General features: G+C 45.3%; 1 protein-coding gene across 1 annotated transcript in view; it reads left to right on the top strand.

The window, feature by feature from the left end:
* The window catches only part of LOC141084921 (uncharacterized), a 76,639-nt gene that overhangs the window by 22,365 nt on the left and 38,416 nt on the right, over positions 1-15,858 (top strand). The window contains exons 3-4 of the mRNA XM_073569867.1: positions 8,437-8,586; positions 12,403-12,549. Coding sequence (XP_073425968.1) covers positions 8,437-8,586; positions 12,403-12,549 — 297 coding nt within the window. The remainder of the gene's footprint in view (positions 1-8,436; positions 8,587-12,402; positions 12,550-15,858) is intronic.

Raw genomic sequence — 15,858 nt, 5'->3', positions numbered from 1 at the left:
TTTTAAAGCTTGCCACAGCTCTGATGATGTTTGGACTACTGCTTTGCATAAGGCACTAAACGCCTTTTTCAGTGGACTAATGTGGACATCAAAAGGCAGGCTGGGACCACAAAAACAGTGGGGAAAATGGCCTGGTGTGTGCTTGGTAGCAGGCAGTAGGAAATGTTTGGACTACTACTTTGCGTAGGGCACTAAATGACTTTTTCAGTGGACTATTGTGGACAGCAGAAGGCAGGCTATGACCACCTGTGATGTTGTTTTCAATGAGCAATGTCCCATTTTTCATAATGCTGCAGATAAACAGATGGATAGCAGCTGGTGAAATCTCCAGGGAAGATGATCATTCATGACACCAGATCTTTAGTGTGTGCGATATAATCACCAAGAAGAGCCTCCAGATCTCAAACATTGGGCATAAAACTTCTCAGCAGGCACCAAAAAATATACAGGGTTGGGGTGACCCAGCAGAAAAGTCTCAGGCATGTCCAATATCAGGACCCCAAAGATCCAACATGGGATAGATCTAAGGGAATAGGAAACTCCTGGGGATTACTACATTGCATTTTATGCAGAAAATAATTGTATTGTTAATTTGAATCCTGTGTCTGGTAATCTAATACTAGAAATGGACAGCACTTGGGAAAAAGCAGGTGAAAAAGTGCCGTCGTTTGGGCATTATTAGACAAACGATAGTGTCACACAAAGAAGAGTGAAATACTGTGTTAATATAGTGTCATACAGTCTAGAAATTGTAGTGTAGTACAGTGTGAAAATAACAGTGCCATATAGCATACAAATAAGAGTGATATAAGAGTGATATACTGTGTAGAAATAAGTGTTATACAGTATAAAAATAACAGTGTGGGAAAAATAGTGTAATACAGTGAAGAAAAAAGTTTGTGACACTATTATTTCCACACTATGACACTTTTTCTTCACTGTATTACACTATTGTTTCCACACTATATGGTACTGTTATTTTTATACTGTATAACACTGTTATTTCTACATTGTATGTCGCTAGTATTTCCACACTATATGGCACTGTTATTTCTACATAGTGTCATATAGTGAGGAAATAATAGTGTCACACATCGTAGAAAAACCAGTGACATACAGTGTAGAAATAACAGTGCCATATAGTGGAGAAATACTAGTGACATACAGTGTATAAATAACAGTGCCATATAGTGTGGAAATAATAGTGGCATACAATGTAGAAATAAGTGACATACAGTGTGGAAATAATGGTTTCATACATTGTAGAAATAACAGTGCCTTATAGTGTGGAAATAATAGATAGTGACATACAATGTAGAAATAACAGTGACATATAGTGTGGAATTAATGGTGTCATACAGTATAGAAATAACAGTGCCATATAGCGTGGAAATAATGTAATACATTGTAGAAATAACAATGCTATATAGTATAGAAATAACAGTGCCATATAGTGTAGAAATAACAGTGCCACATAGTGTGAAAATAATTATATCATACAGTGTAGATAGAACAATGCCATATAGTGTGGAAATAATAGTGTCATACAGTGTAGAAATAACAGTGTTATATTTCATACAGTGTAGAAATAACAGTGCCATGCAATATACATATAAGAGTTATACACAGTATACCAATAACCGTGTAATAAATTATAGAAATAAGACTGTCATACAGTGATATACTGAACATTATGCAATTAGATCCACTAGGTGGTGCCAGAGATCAAATCCTTCTCAAGAGGCTATTACCATATTTAAATTCCCAGAGGAGCATCGTGCGGCCTGAAAGTCTCCTAAGGAGGAGTGCCAAGTCAGCGTAAGATCATACATTATGCTGTACATTGTAATAATTATACTGCCATAAGTATTTATATATCAGTGTCGTGCAGCATACAAATAAGTATGATATATACACTGTACAAATACCTGTATCATATATTGTAGAAATAAGTGTCATACAATATACAAATAACAGCGCCATATAGTATACAAATAAGAGCGATGTAACATAAAAATACATAAAGTCTGCCATCAGGGTGATACAAGAATAAGTAGAAAAATATAGATGTGCCTTAGTCAAAATATACTGTATGTAAAGTCGTCTGAGAAATCGAAGAAGTGTCTGCAGTTTGCATAAAGAATAAAGGTACTGTCACACTTAGCGATGTACCAGCAATCCCGACCAGTGATATGACACGGTCAGGATCGCTGGTACATCGCTAAGTGGTCGCTAGTGAGCTGCCACACAGGCAGATCTCACCAGCAACATCGCTGGGGATGGGGGTCGCTACTTACCTGTCACACCAGGCGATCCTGACATCCTCCCGCCCGGCTCCACGCTCGTCGTCACAGCAGGAAGCGCCGCAGGAAGCTGACGACGAGAAACAGTCCTGGACGTTCTCGCGCGATCAGCGATAACCAGCGGGGGAGCGGGTCGTAGGTAAGTATCAGACACAGCGATATCGCTAGGAATATCGCTATAACGTCACAAGTTATAGCAATATTGCTAGCGATATCGCTTAGTGTGACAGGCCCTTAAGTGGAATGCAAAGTTATAACAAAGCGCTAAGGACAGAAGAAAGGAAGCAATGAAACATCTGTTGTATGTCAACCATGAATGCCACTGCATCTTTGCGGAAAGGAAGAAGTACTGCTAGAAGTCTGTTGTTGAGGTCTGGGCAAGACAAAAAGACATTGTTTAGCGAGACACCTTCATATCTGGCGCTTGAGTCAAATACTACTCTTAGGGTGTGTGCACACACTGCGGATTTGGCCGCTGCGGACCCGCAGCAGTTTTTGCTGCGGTGTACAGTACCATTATTCCCTATGGGAATACAAAACCGCAGTGCAGACGGTGCGGATTTTTCCGCGCTGTTTTTCTGCGGTTTTGAAACCACAGAAAGAATTGACATGTCAATTCTTTCTGCGGATTCCGCAGCGGTTTGCCATCTCCTCCATTGTGGAGATGAAAAACCGCAGGGCAAAACCGCAGAGCAATCCGCAGGTAAAACCGCAGGTCTTTTGACCTGCAGATTTACCTGTGGATTTTACAAAATCCGCGCGGCCAAATCCGCACCCCATTCCGCAGCGTGTGCATGTAGCCTCATCTGACCAGGTTTCTTAGGATGATACACGCCAAAAATGGGTAGATACCAACATTCCTCGGAATCTTGAAGCACAGGTGCAATTTCTGCATGGCCATTCTGAAGTATTTTCTCCAGGAAGGCAAAAAAATGCTCTCTCATTTCAGGTTCCTTCTGAAATTTGCGTTTGAGGTAGACAAATCGACCATAGACAGGTTCTCTGTTGTTGGGTAAGCGTTGCCTCTGGGGTTTAAATGGTAGAGGGGCCATCCAACTCTTTGACTCATCTCTTACCATCTCTCGATCCATGATGTCCAAAAACAGTCTGTCTTCTATGGACATTGCTACCTTGTTGTCCTCTCTTGTTCTGTGGAAAACTGTGCACCCTATGTCTCTCTTGGTCACCGTCACATGTGTGGTCTTCACAGGAAGGATTAGCTAACGGACAAGGTAGAGGAGCATTGTGCAGCAATTCTTTTACCAGGAAGCTACTCTAACATGGCTGGAAGAGAGATGGACATCCATTTTCAAAAGTATTGGTAAGCATGCCGTCGACTAAGGCCGGCTTGTGTGCCCTTCCAAGGCAGAAATCTCCTATGATGACCCATCCAAGGTCATACCTCTGTGCGTACGGAGCGTTCCTGGAGCCATTTATACATTCTCCAGCCTTGTGGACTTGTAGGATATCTCTTCCCAGAAGTAGAGCTATTGGAGTTCCTGGTTCCATCTCAGGTAATTTCAGAGGGGATTTATACAGACAATAGACATTACAGCATAACAATAATCACATAGATCATAACAGATACCAAGAGGAATGAGGGCCCTGCTCGCAAGCTTACAATCTATGAGGAAAAAAGGGAGACACAAAAGGTGGGTGGTAATAGTTGCCCTGACTGTATGGAGCAGAACGGAGGGCGCGGGTAGGATGGTATACTGAAACAAGGGAGGAGATGTAGGGTGGTGCTGAGCCATGAAGAACTTTGTCGGTGTGGGTAATAAGTTTGTACTGGATTCTGGAGTGGATGGATAGCCAATGTAATGACTGGCACAAGGTAGAGACATCGGTGTAACGATTGGCGAGGAATATGATCCTGGCAGCAGTATTCAAGACAGATTGGAGGGGGGAGAGTTTGGTAAGAGGGAGACCGATTAGAAGAGAGTTACAATAGTCGAGACGAGAATGAATAAGAGAAACAATAAGAGTTTTTGCGGAGTCAAAAGTAAGAAAAGGTCGAATTCTAGAAATGTTTTTGAGGTGCAGATAACAAGAGCGAGCCAGTGATCGTATGTGGGGGACAAAGGAAAGCTCGGTGTCAAGCATGACCCCAAGACAGCGGGCATATTGCTGGGGAGTAATAGTGGAACCACACACGGAAATGGCAATGTCGGGTATAGGTACATTAGTAGCGGGAAGAAACACAAGGAGTTCAGTCTTTGACAGGTTCAGTTTCAGATATAGTGAGGACATGATGTGAGACACAGCGTTTAGACAATCGCTGGTGTTTTCTAGAAAGGCAAGCGTGATGTCAGGAGAAGAAGCATATAATTGGGTGTCATCGGCATAGAGATGGTACTGGAAACCAAATCTAATGATTGTTTGACCAACAGGGGCAGTGTACAAAGAGAAGAGGAGGGGGCCTAGGACTGATCCTTGAGGAACCCCAACAGTAAGGAGGAGAGGAGGAGGAGCCAGCAAAAGATACAGTAACGGAGCGGTCAGAGAGATAGGAGGAGAACCAGGAGAGAACGGTGTCCTTGAGGCCAATGGAACGGAGCATAGTGAGGAGGAGATGATGATCCACAGTGTCGAATGCTGCAGAGAGATCCAAGAGAATTAGCATGGAGTAATGACCATTTGATTTAGCTGTTAGTAGATCATTAGAGACTTTAGTGAGGGCAGTTTCAGTAGAGTGTAAAGAGCGGAAACCAGATTGGAGAGGGTCGAGAAGAGAGTTAACAAAGAGATAGTGGATAAGACGGGAGTGGACCAGGCGTTCCAGGAGTTTAGAGATGAAGGGAAGATTAGAGACAGGTCTATAGTTAGCGGCACAGTTTTGGTCGAGGGATGGTTTTTTAAGTAGTGAATGTATAACGGCATGCTTAAATGAGGAGGGAAAGATACCAGAAGGGAGAGAGAGGTTAAATATTTTAGTTAGGTGAGGGGTGACAGCAGAGGAAAGGGGCTGGAGTAGATGTGACGCAAATGGGTCACTTGTGCAAGTGGTTGGGCGAGAAAATGCAAGGAGCCTGCTTACTTCTTCTGTGACTGGTTCAAAATCAGAGAGTGAGCTAGATGCAGTGAGGGAGGGAGGACAGTGCATGGTATGAGGTGATTGGGAGATAATTTCCTGTCGGATCTGGTCAATTTTTTCTTTGAAGTAATTGGCCAGATCGTCAGCTCGAAGCTCCGTGGTTGGGGCCTGTACTCTTGGGTTGAGTAGAAAATGAAAAGTGTCAAAGAGACGTTTAGGGCTATTGGACAGTGAGGTGATGAGGGTGTTGAAATAGGTTTGCTTTGAGAGGTGAAGGGCAGTGTTGTATGTTCGAAGCATAAACTTATAATGGATGAAATCTTCGGGTAGGTTGGATTTTCTCCACAGACGTTCAGCGTACCTGGAACACTGCTGCAGGAAACGTGTTTGCAGGGTGTGCCAGGGTTGTCGCCGTCTGTGTTGTGGTGTTCTATGTATAGGGGGTGCAAATTCATCCTGGGCACTTTGAAGTGTTTCATTTTAATGCTTCAATGCAGAATCAGGACATGAGAGGAGGAGATAGGGGCCAATGATGACCGCAAGTTCTTCATAAGTTTCTGGGTGTTAATGGCTTGTATGTTTCTATAAATATGGACAGTGGGGGTGACCTGAGTAGCCTGGCAGTTCTTGATAGAGAATGAAAGAAGGTTGTGGTCAGAGAGCGGGAGAGGGGAGTTTGCAAAATCATCCACTGCAAAAAACGACGAGAGAAGACCAAGTCGAGGGAGTTTCCATCATCATGCGTTTGAGAATTAGTAAGCTGCAAAAGGCCAAACAAGGAGGTTAGAGATAAAAGGTGAGTAGCAGATGGGGAGAGGGGAAGAGCAATTGGGATGTTGAAATCACCCATGATGAGGGTAGGGATGTCACAGGAGAGAAAATGTGGAAGCCAAGTGGCAAAATGATCCAGGAACTGATGGGAGGGGCAAGGAGGACGATATACTACCGCCAATCGCATGGAGAAGGGGGTGTAGAGTCTGAGGGCATGGACCTCAAAAGAAGGGAAGACAAGTGAGGGTACTTGAGGGATAACCTGAAAGGTACATTTTGGTGATAGGAGCAGACCAACGCCTCTACCTGCTCTATTGTCTAATCTTGGGGTATGAGAGAAGTGTAGTCCACCATATGAAAGAGCAGCAGCAGCGGTAGTGTCTGGTATCAGGTGGGCTATACGCTTTAGATGGGGGTGATGTGTCGCCACCTCCCGTGAAGGTATTTCTGACCTGTTGCCAGTGGATCGCCTGCCAGGGCAGTGGGGTACTCTGTACTGGGCAGGTGTCTCAGAGGGATGTGTCACAGTGGCGGTGACCCGGTCCGTTGCCCTGGGCGTCCATGCAAAAGGGGTGAAACGTGGCTGAATAAAGTTTATAGGTGGATGATACGTGACGCCACCTGTGGTGCTCGGCAATGAAGGGGTTAAGCCGACGCTGCAGGCAGATCCTCTGGGACAGGTGCTATAAGGCTGCAAGATGTTAGAGCTCCCCACAGGTAGAGCTGAAGTCCCAGGGCAGTAGTAATAGGTGTTCAGGAAGAGGGTGCAGTGTTAGGCACAGAGATGTAGCAGTGCTGAAGGGGTTGCAGGAAGAAGGCAATGACACAACAGGTTGCAGTTTCCTTTACCTTTTTACTTTGCTTTGTAAGTGCAGTCCAGGATCCAGATTACAGATGGAACAGGAGCTGATCAGCCTGAAAGCAACTTAGGAATCTCTCTATGCAGATGAGTTGTGCAGTCTCCTTTCTAGCACTTATCTGAGGCACTTGCAGTACCGAGTTACACTGAAGTTCCTCTTGCTTGCTCTCTTTTAGAACTCCCCTCGTATGGCAGACAGCCATAGCCGCCTTTTTCTGGCTCACACACACGTTGCTGCTGTGCCTCCGAGTCTTATGTGGGAACAGAGCATTTACAGCCTCTCGTTCCTCTGGTTTTTGCTGCAGGACCATCAGCATCCATACAACCTCGGATACCAGACTCCGGACCATGCGCTATAACTAGAAGTGAGCTTGAATTCTGCTCAGTCCTCCAGCTCCTCTCTCCACATCTGTACTCTTTTCCCTCTCCACACAAACTGAACTAACTTCCCCTTCCTGGCCACAGAGAGCAGCTCCTCCCCCAGTTTGGTTCAGAGCTCCATCTGCTGGCCTGGAGTGGGAACTGTGCTGTGTGCTAGATTTACCTGATAGAGACCCTTTCATTGCTTCCAAGCATAACATCACACTCCCTAGGAGGAAGGTAATGCCACTGTGGCGACCATACTCCTGGGGGCGCCACACCAGGAATCTGGTTGCACTCCAGGATGGTCGGTAACGATAGGCAGGTTTGGCCATCTATGGACTCCACCTTGTATCCGGTAGCTTTTCTCCCCCCCTGACTCAATGGTACCTGAACACGTCCTCAGATTGTAGGGAGAACCAGGGCCTACAATACTGAAGTTGTCAAAGAAGATGGACCTGGCTAGGGACCTGTTACTTTGGTCATCCAGGATTGCGCATATCTTGAGGGCTTTCTCCTTGTGGCCTGCAGGATAGACTCGGACAAGGCAGATTTTTGAACAGGACCTTCCTCCTGTGAGTCCTAGTACCATGCAGTGTACAAATACTAGTACCATGCAGTGTACAAATACTAGTACCATGCAGTGTACAAATACTAGTGCCGTGCAGTGTACAAATAAGTGTCATACAATGTGCACATAATAGTGATATAAAGTGCACAAATAGTAGTGTCATACATCGTTACAAATACTAGTACCATGCAGTGTACAAATACTAGTGCCGTGCAGTGTACAAATAATTGTCATACAATGTGCACATAATAGTGATATAAAGTGCACAAATAGTAGTGTCATACATCGTTACAAATACTAGTACCATACAGTGTACAAATAACAGTGCCATACAGCCCCATCTCCATCTTCTTCACATCTACAGAATATGAATGCAGGACACCTTGTAGATGACGACTTTGAGCCACAGTTTTCTTGCGTGTCCGGGTGAGGGGGCTGCAGAATCCCAGCATCTGCTACGACATGGGGAGCCAATGGGATTGTTTTATTCATCGGCCATTCGAGGGTCTGAAGTTCTGTTATCTTTACTTTTTCATAGATGATCAATCGCAGGAAATCTTCATCAAAAGAGACTGTATAAAAGCGAAAGAATGTAACGTCAGCGAGAGCTTCACCACCCCAGTGCTAAAAACGTTATATGCTGTCACCTGCTGTAACACTGACAACTGCACACCTGCCCCGCAGATCTGTAAGTGTCTCATTACTTATTAGTATTTCACACACTTTTTTATTATATTCACTTTCTAGGTCTCACCTGTGTTTTGTAATGTTAATGCAGCTGAGATTTACTCCTTTAATACTTTGGGCAGTCATTTTTTTTGCTACAAATGATACAAATCAGAAGCAAACACTGAACAAAAAGAGAATGTTAAGAAAGTTGAGCTCTAATGTCTGCAGAACTGTCAGTGCAGCTCTGGAGTGTAATACAGGATGTAACTTAGGATCAGTAATGTACTGTATGTGCACAGTGACTACACCAGCAGAATAGTGACTGCAGCTCTGGGGTATAATACAGGATTAAACTCAGGATCAGTAAAGGATCAGGAGTGTAATATATGTACACAGTGACTGCACCAGCAGAATAGTGAGTGCAGCTCTGGAATATAATACATGAAAAAAGATTATGCAATTGTTTGCCAAATGGTGGTGTCACAATGATGTCATGTCCCCCTGGAAGACCTGGAGTTAGACGGTCATGTCCGGTAATGAATCGCAGGTCTTCTTTAGAGATGGTGTGATTTGTGTCCCATGTTAAATGGATTTAGTTTCCTCTGGTGCTGAAGAAGTTAATGACCCTTTCTATACAGGTCAAAAAAATGCAGCTCCACTATAGTTTTTTCTGATCTGGTCATCATCTCTTCCTATAAAGACTGGTCAGAGCTTCTTGTCTCTACTTGCCCATGAAAGACTTGTCTTCCTGTGCTGTGTGCTTAATCTAAGTGATTGGAATAGAGTTGTTGCAGTAGTGTTCTGTGGTTGCTGTAGTATGTGTGTGTTTATCTCCTGCTCCCTGTCGCCATTTAGTTTATTTCTCCCTATCCCTATCCTCCACCCTTTTGTTGGTTAGTGCTTTTGTATGATAAGTTTTCCGTTATCCCTGTTTTGTCTTTATGTTTTGATTACCTTACAATTCTGTCCCATGCCTCATGGAGTGGGGAGGGGGAAGAGATCAAGGTTTATCAGGAGCATAGTGAGGTTGGAGACTTGCACCTCTCTACCTTCCGGGACACGGATCCTTACAGTCCCAGTTCCAGCAACAGTTGGATGCCCCCTTCCTTACTGAAGATCGTTAAAGCGTGACATGTGGCGTAACATAATACCAGTGAGACTCCTTTCTCCAGGTAATTGAGAGGACATTATTGTATCATCTAAGTAAAGGAAGTGCAAATTATCGACAGTTTGTTTGGCTGCAATGGAGCTCATAGAGAGTGTGGGCCAAGTCCTGGTTGGTCTCTTACATTTTGCTGTTGGGGTATGAGAACCTGTGCAGGACACTCCTTTCAAAAGAAATGTATGTGGTTTCAGCCCAAGATTTACAGGCATTTAGGGTGGATAGAAACAGCAGGTCCCAGCACCATAATCAGAGGCCAAGTTTCATCTTCTCTATATGAGCCCTTTCCTTCTATGTAGATTATTGACCCCCACAGATCCTAACATGACTACACCAGAATAGCAACCTTTATGACCTCTGTGAAGGATGGAGGGATTGATTGACAGCTTACAATCCTCTTGAAAATGTGCAGTTGTGATAGGACACCTGACTCAACAGGAGGGCCCAGCTTCCCAGCTCAAAGAAGGAATTCACACCCCCACCAACTAGCTCCTACAGAAAGACTCCCTGCTGGATCCAAGCCATGTGATTTAACTGCTTTCTTGAGTCAGCTATGATTTCATAAGGAGTTATGGAGATACTCTACGTTCTAGCTGTACATTGTGTATATTTCTAAGATCTCCAGAACACGGCGAATGCCCTCCTGGGTCTCACCCGTTCTAGCACCCAGGGGTATGGAGATACATAGAACACATAGTAGAAACCAGGTAGGAAAGCTGTTTTTGATCTTATCTCGTAGCAGGGTCCCGGCTGATTACGATGGCGCCAAGAACACCTCCCTAGGATCATCTATTAAGGATTTATGACTCATCTTACATTTTGGCATTATTAGCTGCCAGAGGCAAGGGGGGATTTAGGTTCATCTCAGAGGGCAGGAGGGGAGTGACCCAAAGGGGATAAAGGTGTGTGTAAGGCCATGTAGACTCTCTCTCTCTTTTATGCTTGCTGGTCACTTCAAAAGTGGGGACTGTGTTGAGTAACATGCTGAGAAGGGACCAAGGAGACAGCTGGGAGCATATGCCCCCTGTGGCCCAGCACACACAGTCGAACATCAACCCAGTAATTGACATATATTCTGCTTATATCTTTTGTCTTACCTGTATTTGCATATCTGACCATTATATATGTGTAACTATTGTGTATATAATGTATTGACTAGTGTGCCCTTAAGTCCATTAAATATATAATTTACCCTTGGGTTGCTCTTTTATCTCGATCCACAAATCCACACATTCGTTTCTCAGTTTAACTTTCCATGCTCCCGGGGCTGGTTTCTGTCCCATTATAATCACGTTAACAGACCGGGCTTATGTCTAACGAGAAACTCGTGGCAATCCTACCAGGCTGGCAGTGCTCTGTTTCACTGGTGCTAGTGAAAGGGGCTTCTCAGCCTGTCAGAGTTGAGAACGAGTGTGGGAGGAAGGACCAGAACAATAGAGGCAAAGGTGTCTCTTGGCCGGAACCATTGGGACTGCCACTATTGTTGCAGAGGAAGAGAGAACCTGACTGGGACAGACCTGTGACCCCTGCTGCCAAGGGCAGGTCTGTTATAAAAGGGGCTGGGTGCAGGATCCCGGGGCTTTTGGCAGGAAGACAGGAGCTGTGGCAGGTGAAGGTTTGCTCCCTCCCTGCGGGCAATCCAACAGACGGCAGACTACGCTTGAGTGTGTACTACCCTGCTCCCAGCAACAGCACTGAGACCGCTTACCGCTGCTGGACGTGGACCCTATGTGACCGCAGGCAGGAAACTCTGACCGTACTGCACAACGCTTGACCGTTGATGGCTTGGAGTGCAAAGCCCCCATTGGAGACTCTAACTCTACAGCTGCGGCCTTGAGACCGGTTCCCTCCTCCTCATAAGCTGAAACACCAGCCACTGGTACCCAGACATATAGCGGCCCACCAAAAGTTCCCAGACTTTTCTCCGCGGCCAAGAGACAGTGCCTCCGATACATCCAGGACCGCTTCCTCAATGTGATGCGCCGTCTACGGCGCCATCGTGGGATCTTCCAACCAGCTCCCTCCGGACGTCAGAGTCTGATAAGTTGAACCCTATGGTTTTTCGATTCCCCGCCGTTAGCTATTTCTTTGTTTACCGTTGTTGACAGCTGAAGTCAGGCTGTCACTGCATTATACTGTGCTTCCACATATCTGCCCGCGCAATACTGCTGTGTGACTTGTACATATCAACTCCCTGCATGGAGAAAGCTTTGTCATTCTTTTCCTCTTGTTATATAAAAAACACCCGTTAACACTTGCTTTGCCTCCTGCTCGTCACTGCATCCTACGCACCTGCTAGCAATCTACACGAGTGTGATGCTACGTCAGTGACTGCCTAGGCCACATCCTCTTCCTCCCTTGGCCTGTGTGGATAGGGGGGCAACTGTATAAAACTGTATAAAGTTGACCTTGCATTTCCCCAGGAGGTCCTAACTTCTCATTGGTGATAGTGGGGAGACCGCATTACATGACCCGTTTGTCGCAATTGTGACGCCAGGCGGGTGGCTAGGTGCGAGTTCATCACATGTGGTGGCAGCAGTTGGTTTCTGTGTGATCTCTCCAGCGCCATCCTTCACAAGTGGTGGCAGCGGTGGGATTCTGAGTGGTTTCTCTGGTGTTATCCATCACAACCTCTCCTTTCTCTTTCACAAGATTGTGTATTTTTACTTTTAGTGCCACCAGAAAACAACACTGAAAATGGAGTGCAGTGCCAGTCCTGCTTTCTTTCGTCCACCATGGAAAATTGTGAAGCCAAATACTCAGTGACGTGTACAGGAAAGGAGAAATACTGCATTGCTTATGAAAGGAGGGCTCCATTTGGTAATTGAAGGCTAAACCTAAAATCGGTGGTTGTTTCTCTACATGTCACACGTTAAACTTCCAGGTGTAAAATTCCCTGCAGGTCTCACTGGAAGTTATAGTAGTAGATGACTGCATGTAGAGTCCTATCACAAGGCATCACTGTTTTGACTGTATAGTTTTTATTGCCCATATGGGCCAGATATTTTAAGGTGTAGACTCCATCTCCTATCACTCAAGGAGTTTGATCAGAGTGGTTTATGCACCCTCTTACTTCCCACCAAGTCTTTTCACCACTTCTGTTCCATCATTCATTGAACTCTTGTACATCCGGTTTCAGTGCCCTTTAACGACCTGGCATTTAAAGGGTGACAACTAATATGGCTGCCACAAGGCTTGTACTTTGTTTTTTTCTGGATCAATATATTTCAAAAACGCCTAGCACAAGAGCAAGCGATTTAATGACAGCCACTTTGGTAGTAGTTAAAGTGGAAGTCATCTCTATAGATAATCAAATATGATGGCAAATGATAGAATTTTTGAAGCATGATAGAAAGGAATAACTTAAAGGGGGACATTTATGGAACATCAATAGAAAATTGGTAATTGGAAATTTTCAGAGCTCCCATAGAAATGAATGGAAATACATGTGAAAAAGGATAAATCCTAGAAAAACAATGGAGTACTCTATTCTACAATGTAATAAAAAGCTGATTTATTTTTACAATCAAATGAGAATTAGAAGACAGACTCAAGAACAACAAAGCGTATTACAAAGGCTCATGTGTGCTAAGACAAAAACAACACTGTTGTCACAGCAAAGGGACAACAAGCAAAAAACCTCAATAGATTTCAAAATTCATGTGCACAAACTGCTAAGTGCATGTAAAGTGCGTGTAAGGTGCATAAAAGGGAAAAAGGCTGAATAGTAATCCCCATTATTCTTTAGTTGAATGGCATTCAGGCCTCAAACCCTAATAAAGACCAAAATAAAGTCCAAAAATAGCGGTATGCAAGTCTTACCCATATTGTAGCTGCCAGTGTGTGTCCTCTAGGCAGCCCCCCGAGGAAGCCCACGCGAAACGCGTGTTGGGGCTGCTAGAGGACACACACTGGCAGCTAAAATATGGGTAAGACTTGCATACCGCTATTTTTGGACTTTATTTTGGTCTTTATTAGGGTTTGAGGCCTGAATGCCATTCAACTAAAGAATAATGGGGATTACTATTCAGCCCTTTTCCCTTTTATGCACCTTACACGCACTTTACATGCACTTAGCACTTTGTGCACATGAATTTTGAAATCTATTGAGGTTTTTTGCTTGTTGTCCCTTTGCTGTTACAACAGTGCTGTTTTTGTCCTAGCACACATGAGCCTTTGTAATACGCTTTGTTGTTCTTGAGTCTGTTTTCTAGTTGTCATTTGATTGTAAAAATAAATCAGCTTTTTATTACATTGTGGAATAGAATACTCCGTTGTTTTTCTAGGATTTATGCTTATTTGGAGTGTCCAATTGATTTTTGTATCTGTCCTGTGGTATAGGCATTGGTCTGGCAATTGACATATATACTGTTATATATCAGTGGATTCTGTTCTTACATGTGAAAAAGGAGCAATCAGCTCACCTGCCCACGTGCTTGGCAATATACTCCAACAATAGCAGCAGTCCAAACGACAGCCGGACTCACATCTTCCTAAATGAACTGCTTTATTGATCCAGTGGTAAAAAAGGCACAAAAAATAGTTGAATGCAACTGCACAAAAGTTGAAAAGGCAGAAAAGAAATATCTGCTGCCCTCCCAGGTAACATGTTTCAGACTGGCATGGTCTTTTGTCAAGTCTGGAGAAAGGACCATGCAGGTATGAAACATGTTGCCTCAGAGTGCAGCAGATATTTCTTTACTGCCTTTTTAATTTTTGTGCTGTTGTGTTCAACTATTTTTTGTGCGTTTTATACTACTGTATCAATAAAGCATTTCTTTTAATAAGATGTGAGTGCTAGGCGTCGGGTTCCTGTCGCTGCACAGCGAGAATCTCGAGCCTTGCTTCTGACGGCCTCCCATTCCTCTCCAGCTGCAGAGGAGGTTGCTCAGCAGACTCGTCGGTCCCGGCGCTCTGCCCAGACTAGCTCCGTGGGTTTGGTTGCTGCTGCCACCTCTGGCCCAACTATAGCAACGCATGCTGGTCAGCAGCGAGTCTCTCCAGGGACTAAGTCCTCCTGTCGGTCCACTGAGCATGCCCATGGATTGATCTCCCATTGGAGATCGAAGGTCACGTGCTCAGGTCCTTCTCCAGCTCGGATTGGTCCATCCCAAAAACCAGGAAGGTCCCGGAATCACGCGGCTATAAAAGGTTCGCATGGCCGCTCGGCCATGCGCTAGTACAGACTGCATTATCAGACTATGAGGAGTGAGTGTTGTATGCATGTATGAATGTCTCTGGTGACTGACTCATTAAGAAACCCCTACCCTTGGTACGCATGTGTTGTGCAGCCCAGCCTGTTAAGCGCCCAGGCTTAGGTGAAGGTAGGACAGAGTCTGAGGCAGGCATCAGTCTCCATCAGTGACTCGGCACGCCTCAGTGCATGTGCTCTACACTCCGTAGTCAGCGTCTATATCGGCGTCTGCAGTTGCGACGCCGCGTGCTCAGAAGGTCTAGAGGGACGCTGACCCCATGTCCTTGGGGCAGAGTTCTGTGACCGCTTTCTGTGCTCTCATTGGCCGGGCTCTGTGAGCTAAACAGGCTCCGGCATTTATGTTCAGCGGTAGTGCGGCTCTGTGAGTTAACAGAGTTCGCTCCTGTTCACACTGGGTGACGTTAACCCACGTGTGACCTTTCCACACCGCTTTATACTCCCGCCATTACCTAGCAGCAGTGTACCACCTCTGCACGGTGGACCCCGGGCTGCGAATGCGCCTACTATTATTTTATAATTTGGAGCGTTCCGCCAGCCCTAACATTATACTAGCGCCAGGGTCTGGCTAGTAATGGCGGACGAACAGCGACTGCTGCAGTACATCCGGCAGCTGCAGGGCAGGTTGACGGCTCTCAAGCGTTCAGCCTCAGCTGCGGATGTTACTGCGGTCGCTGTTCAGGCAGCCACAGAGGCTGTCTCCCGTGTGACCACTGCCATCCCTGCCCTGACTTAGTCCTGCCTCCCTCTGCCCGAGAAGTTCTCGGGTGATAGTTCTTCTTGTAGGGGTTTCGTGAGCCAGTGCTCTATACAGCTGGAGCTGCTGGCAGCATGATTCCCCTCCGAGCGGGCCAAAGTGGGATTTATTATTTCCCTCTTGTCGGGCAGGGCTTTGGAGTGGGCTACACTGCTGTGGG

This window comes from Dendrobates tinctorius, unplaced genomic scaffold (genome assembly GCF_039654945.1).
Source record: "Dendrobates tinctorius isolate UK_male_01 unplaced genomic scaffold, ASM3965494v1 ptg000028l, whole genome shotgun sequence".
NCBI classification, from domain to species: domain Eukaryota; kingdom Metazoa; phylum Chordata; class Amphibia; order Anura; family Dendrobatidae; genus Dendrobates; species Dendrobates tinctorius.
The sequence above is the reverse complement of the archived record's forward strand: the minus strand, read 5'-3'. Positions and strand labels throughout refer to the sequence as shown.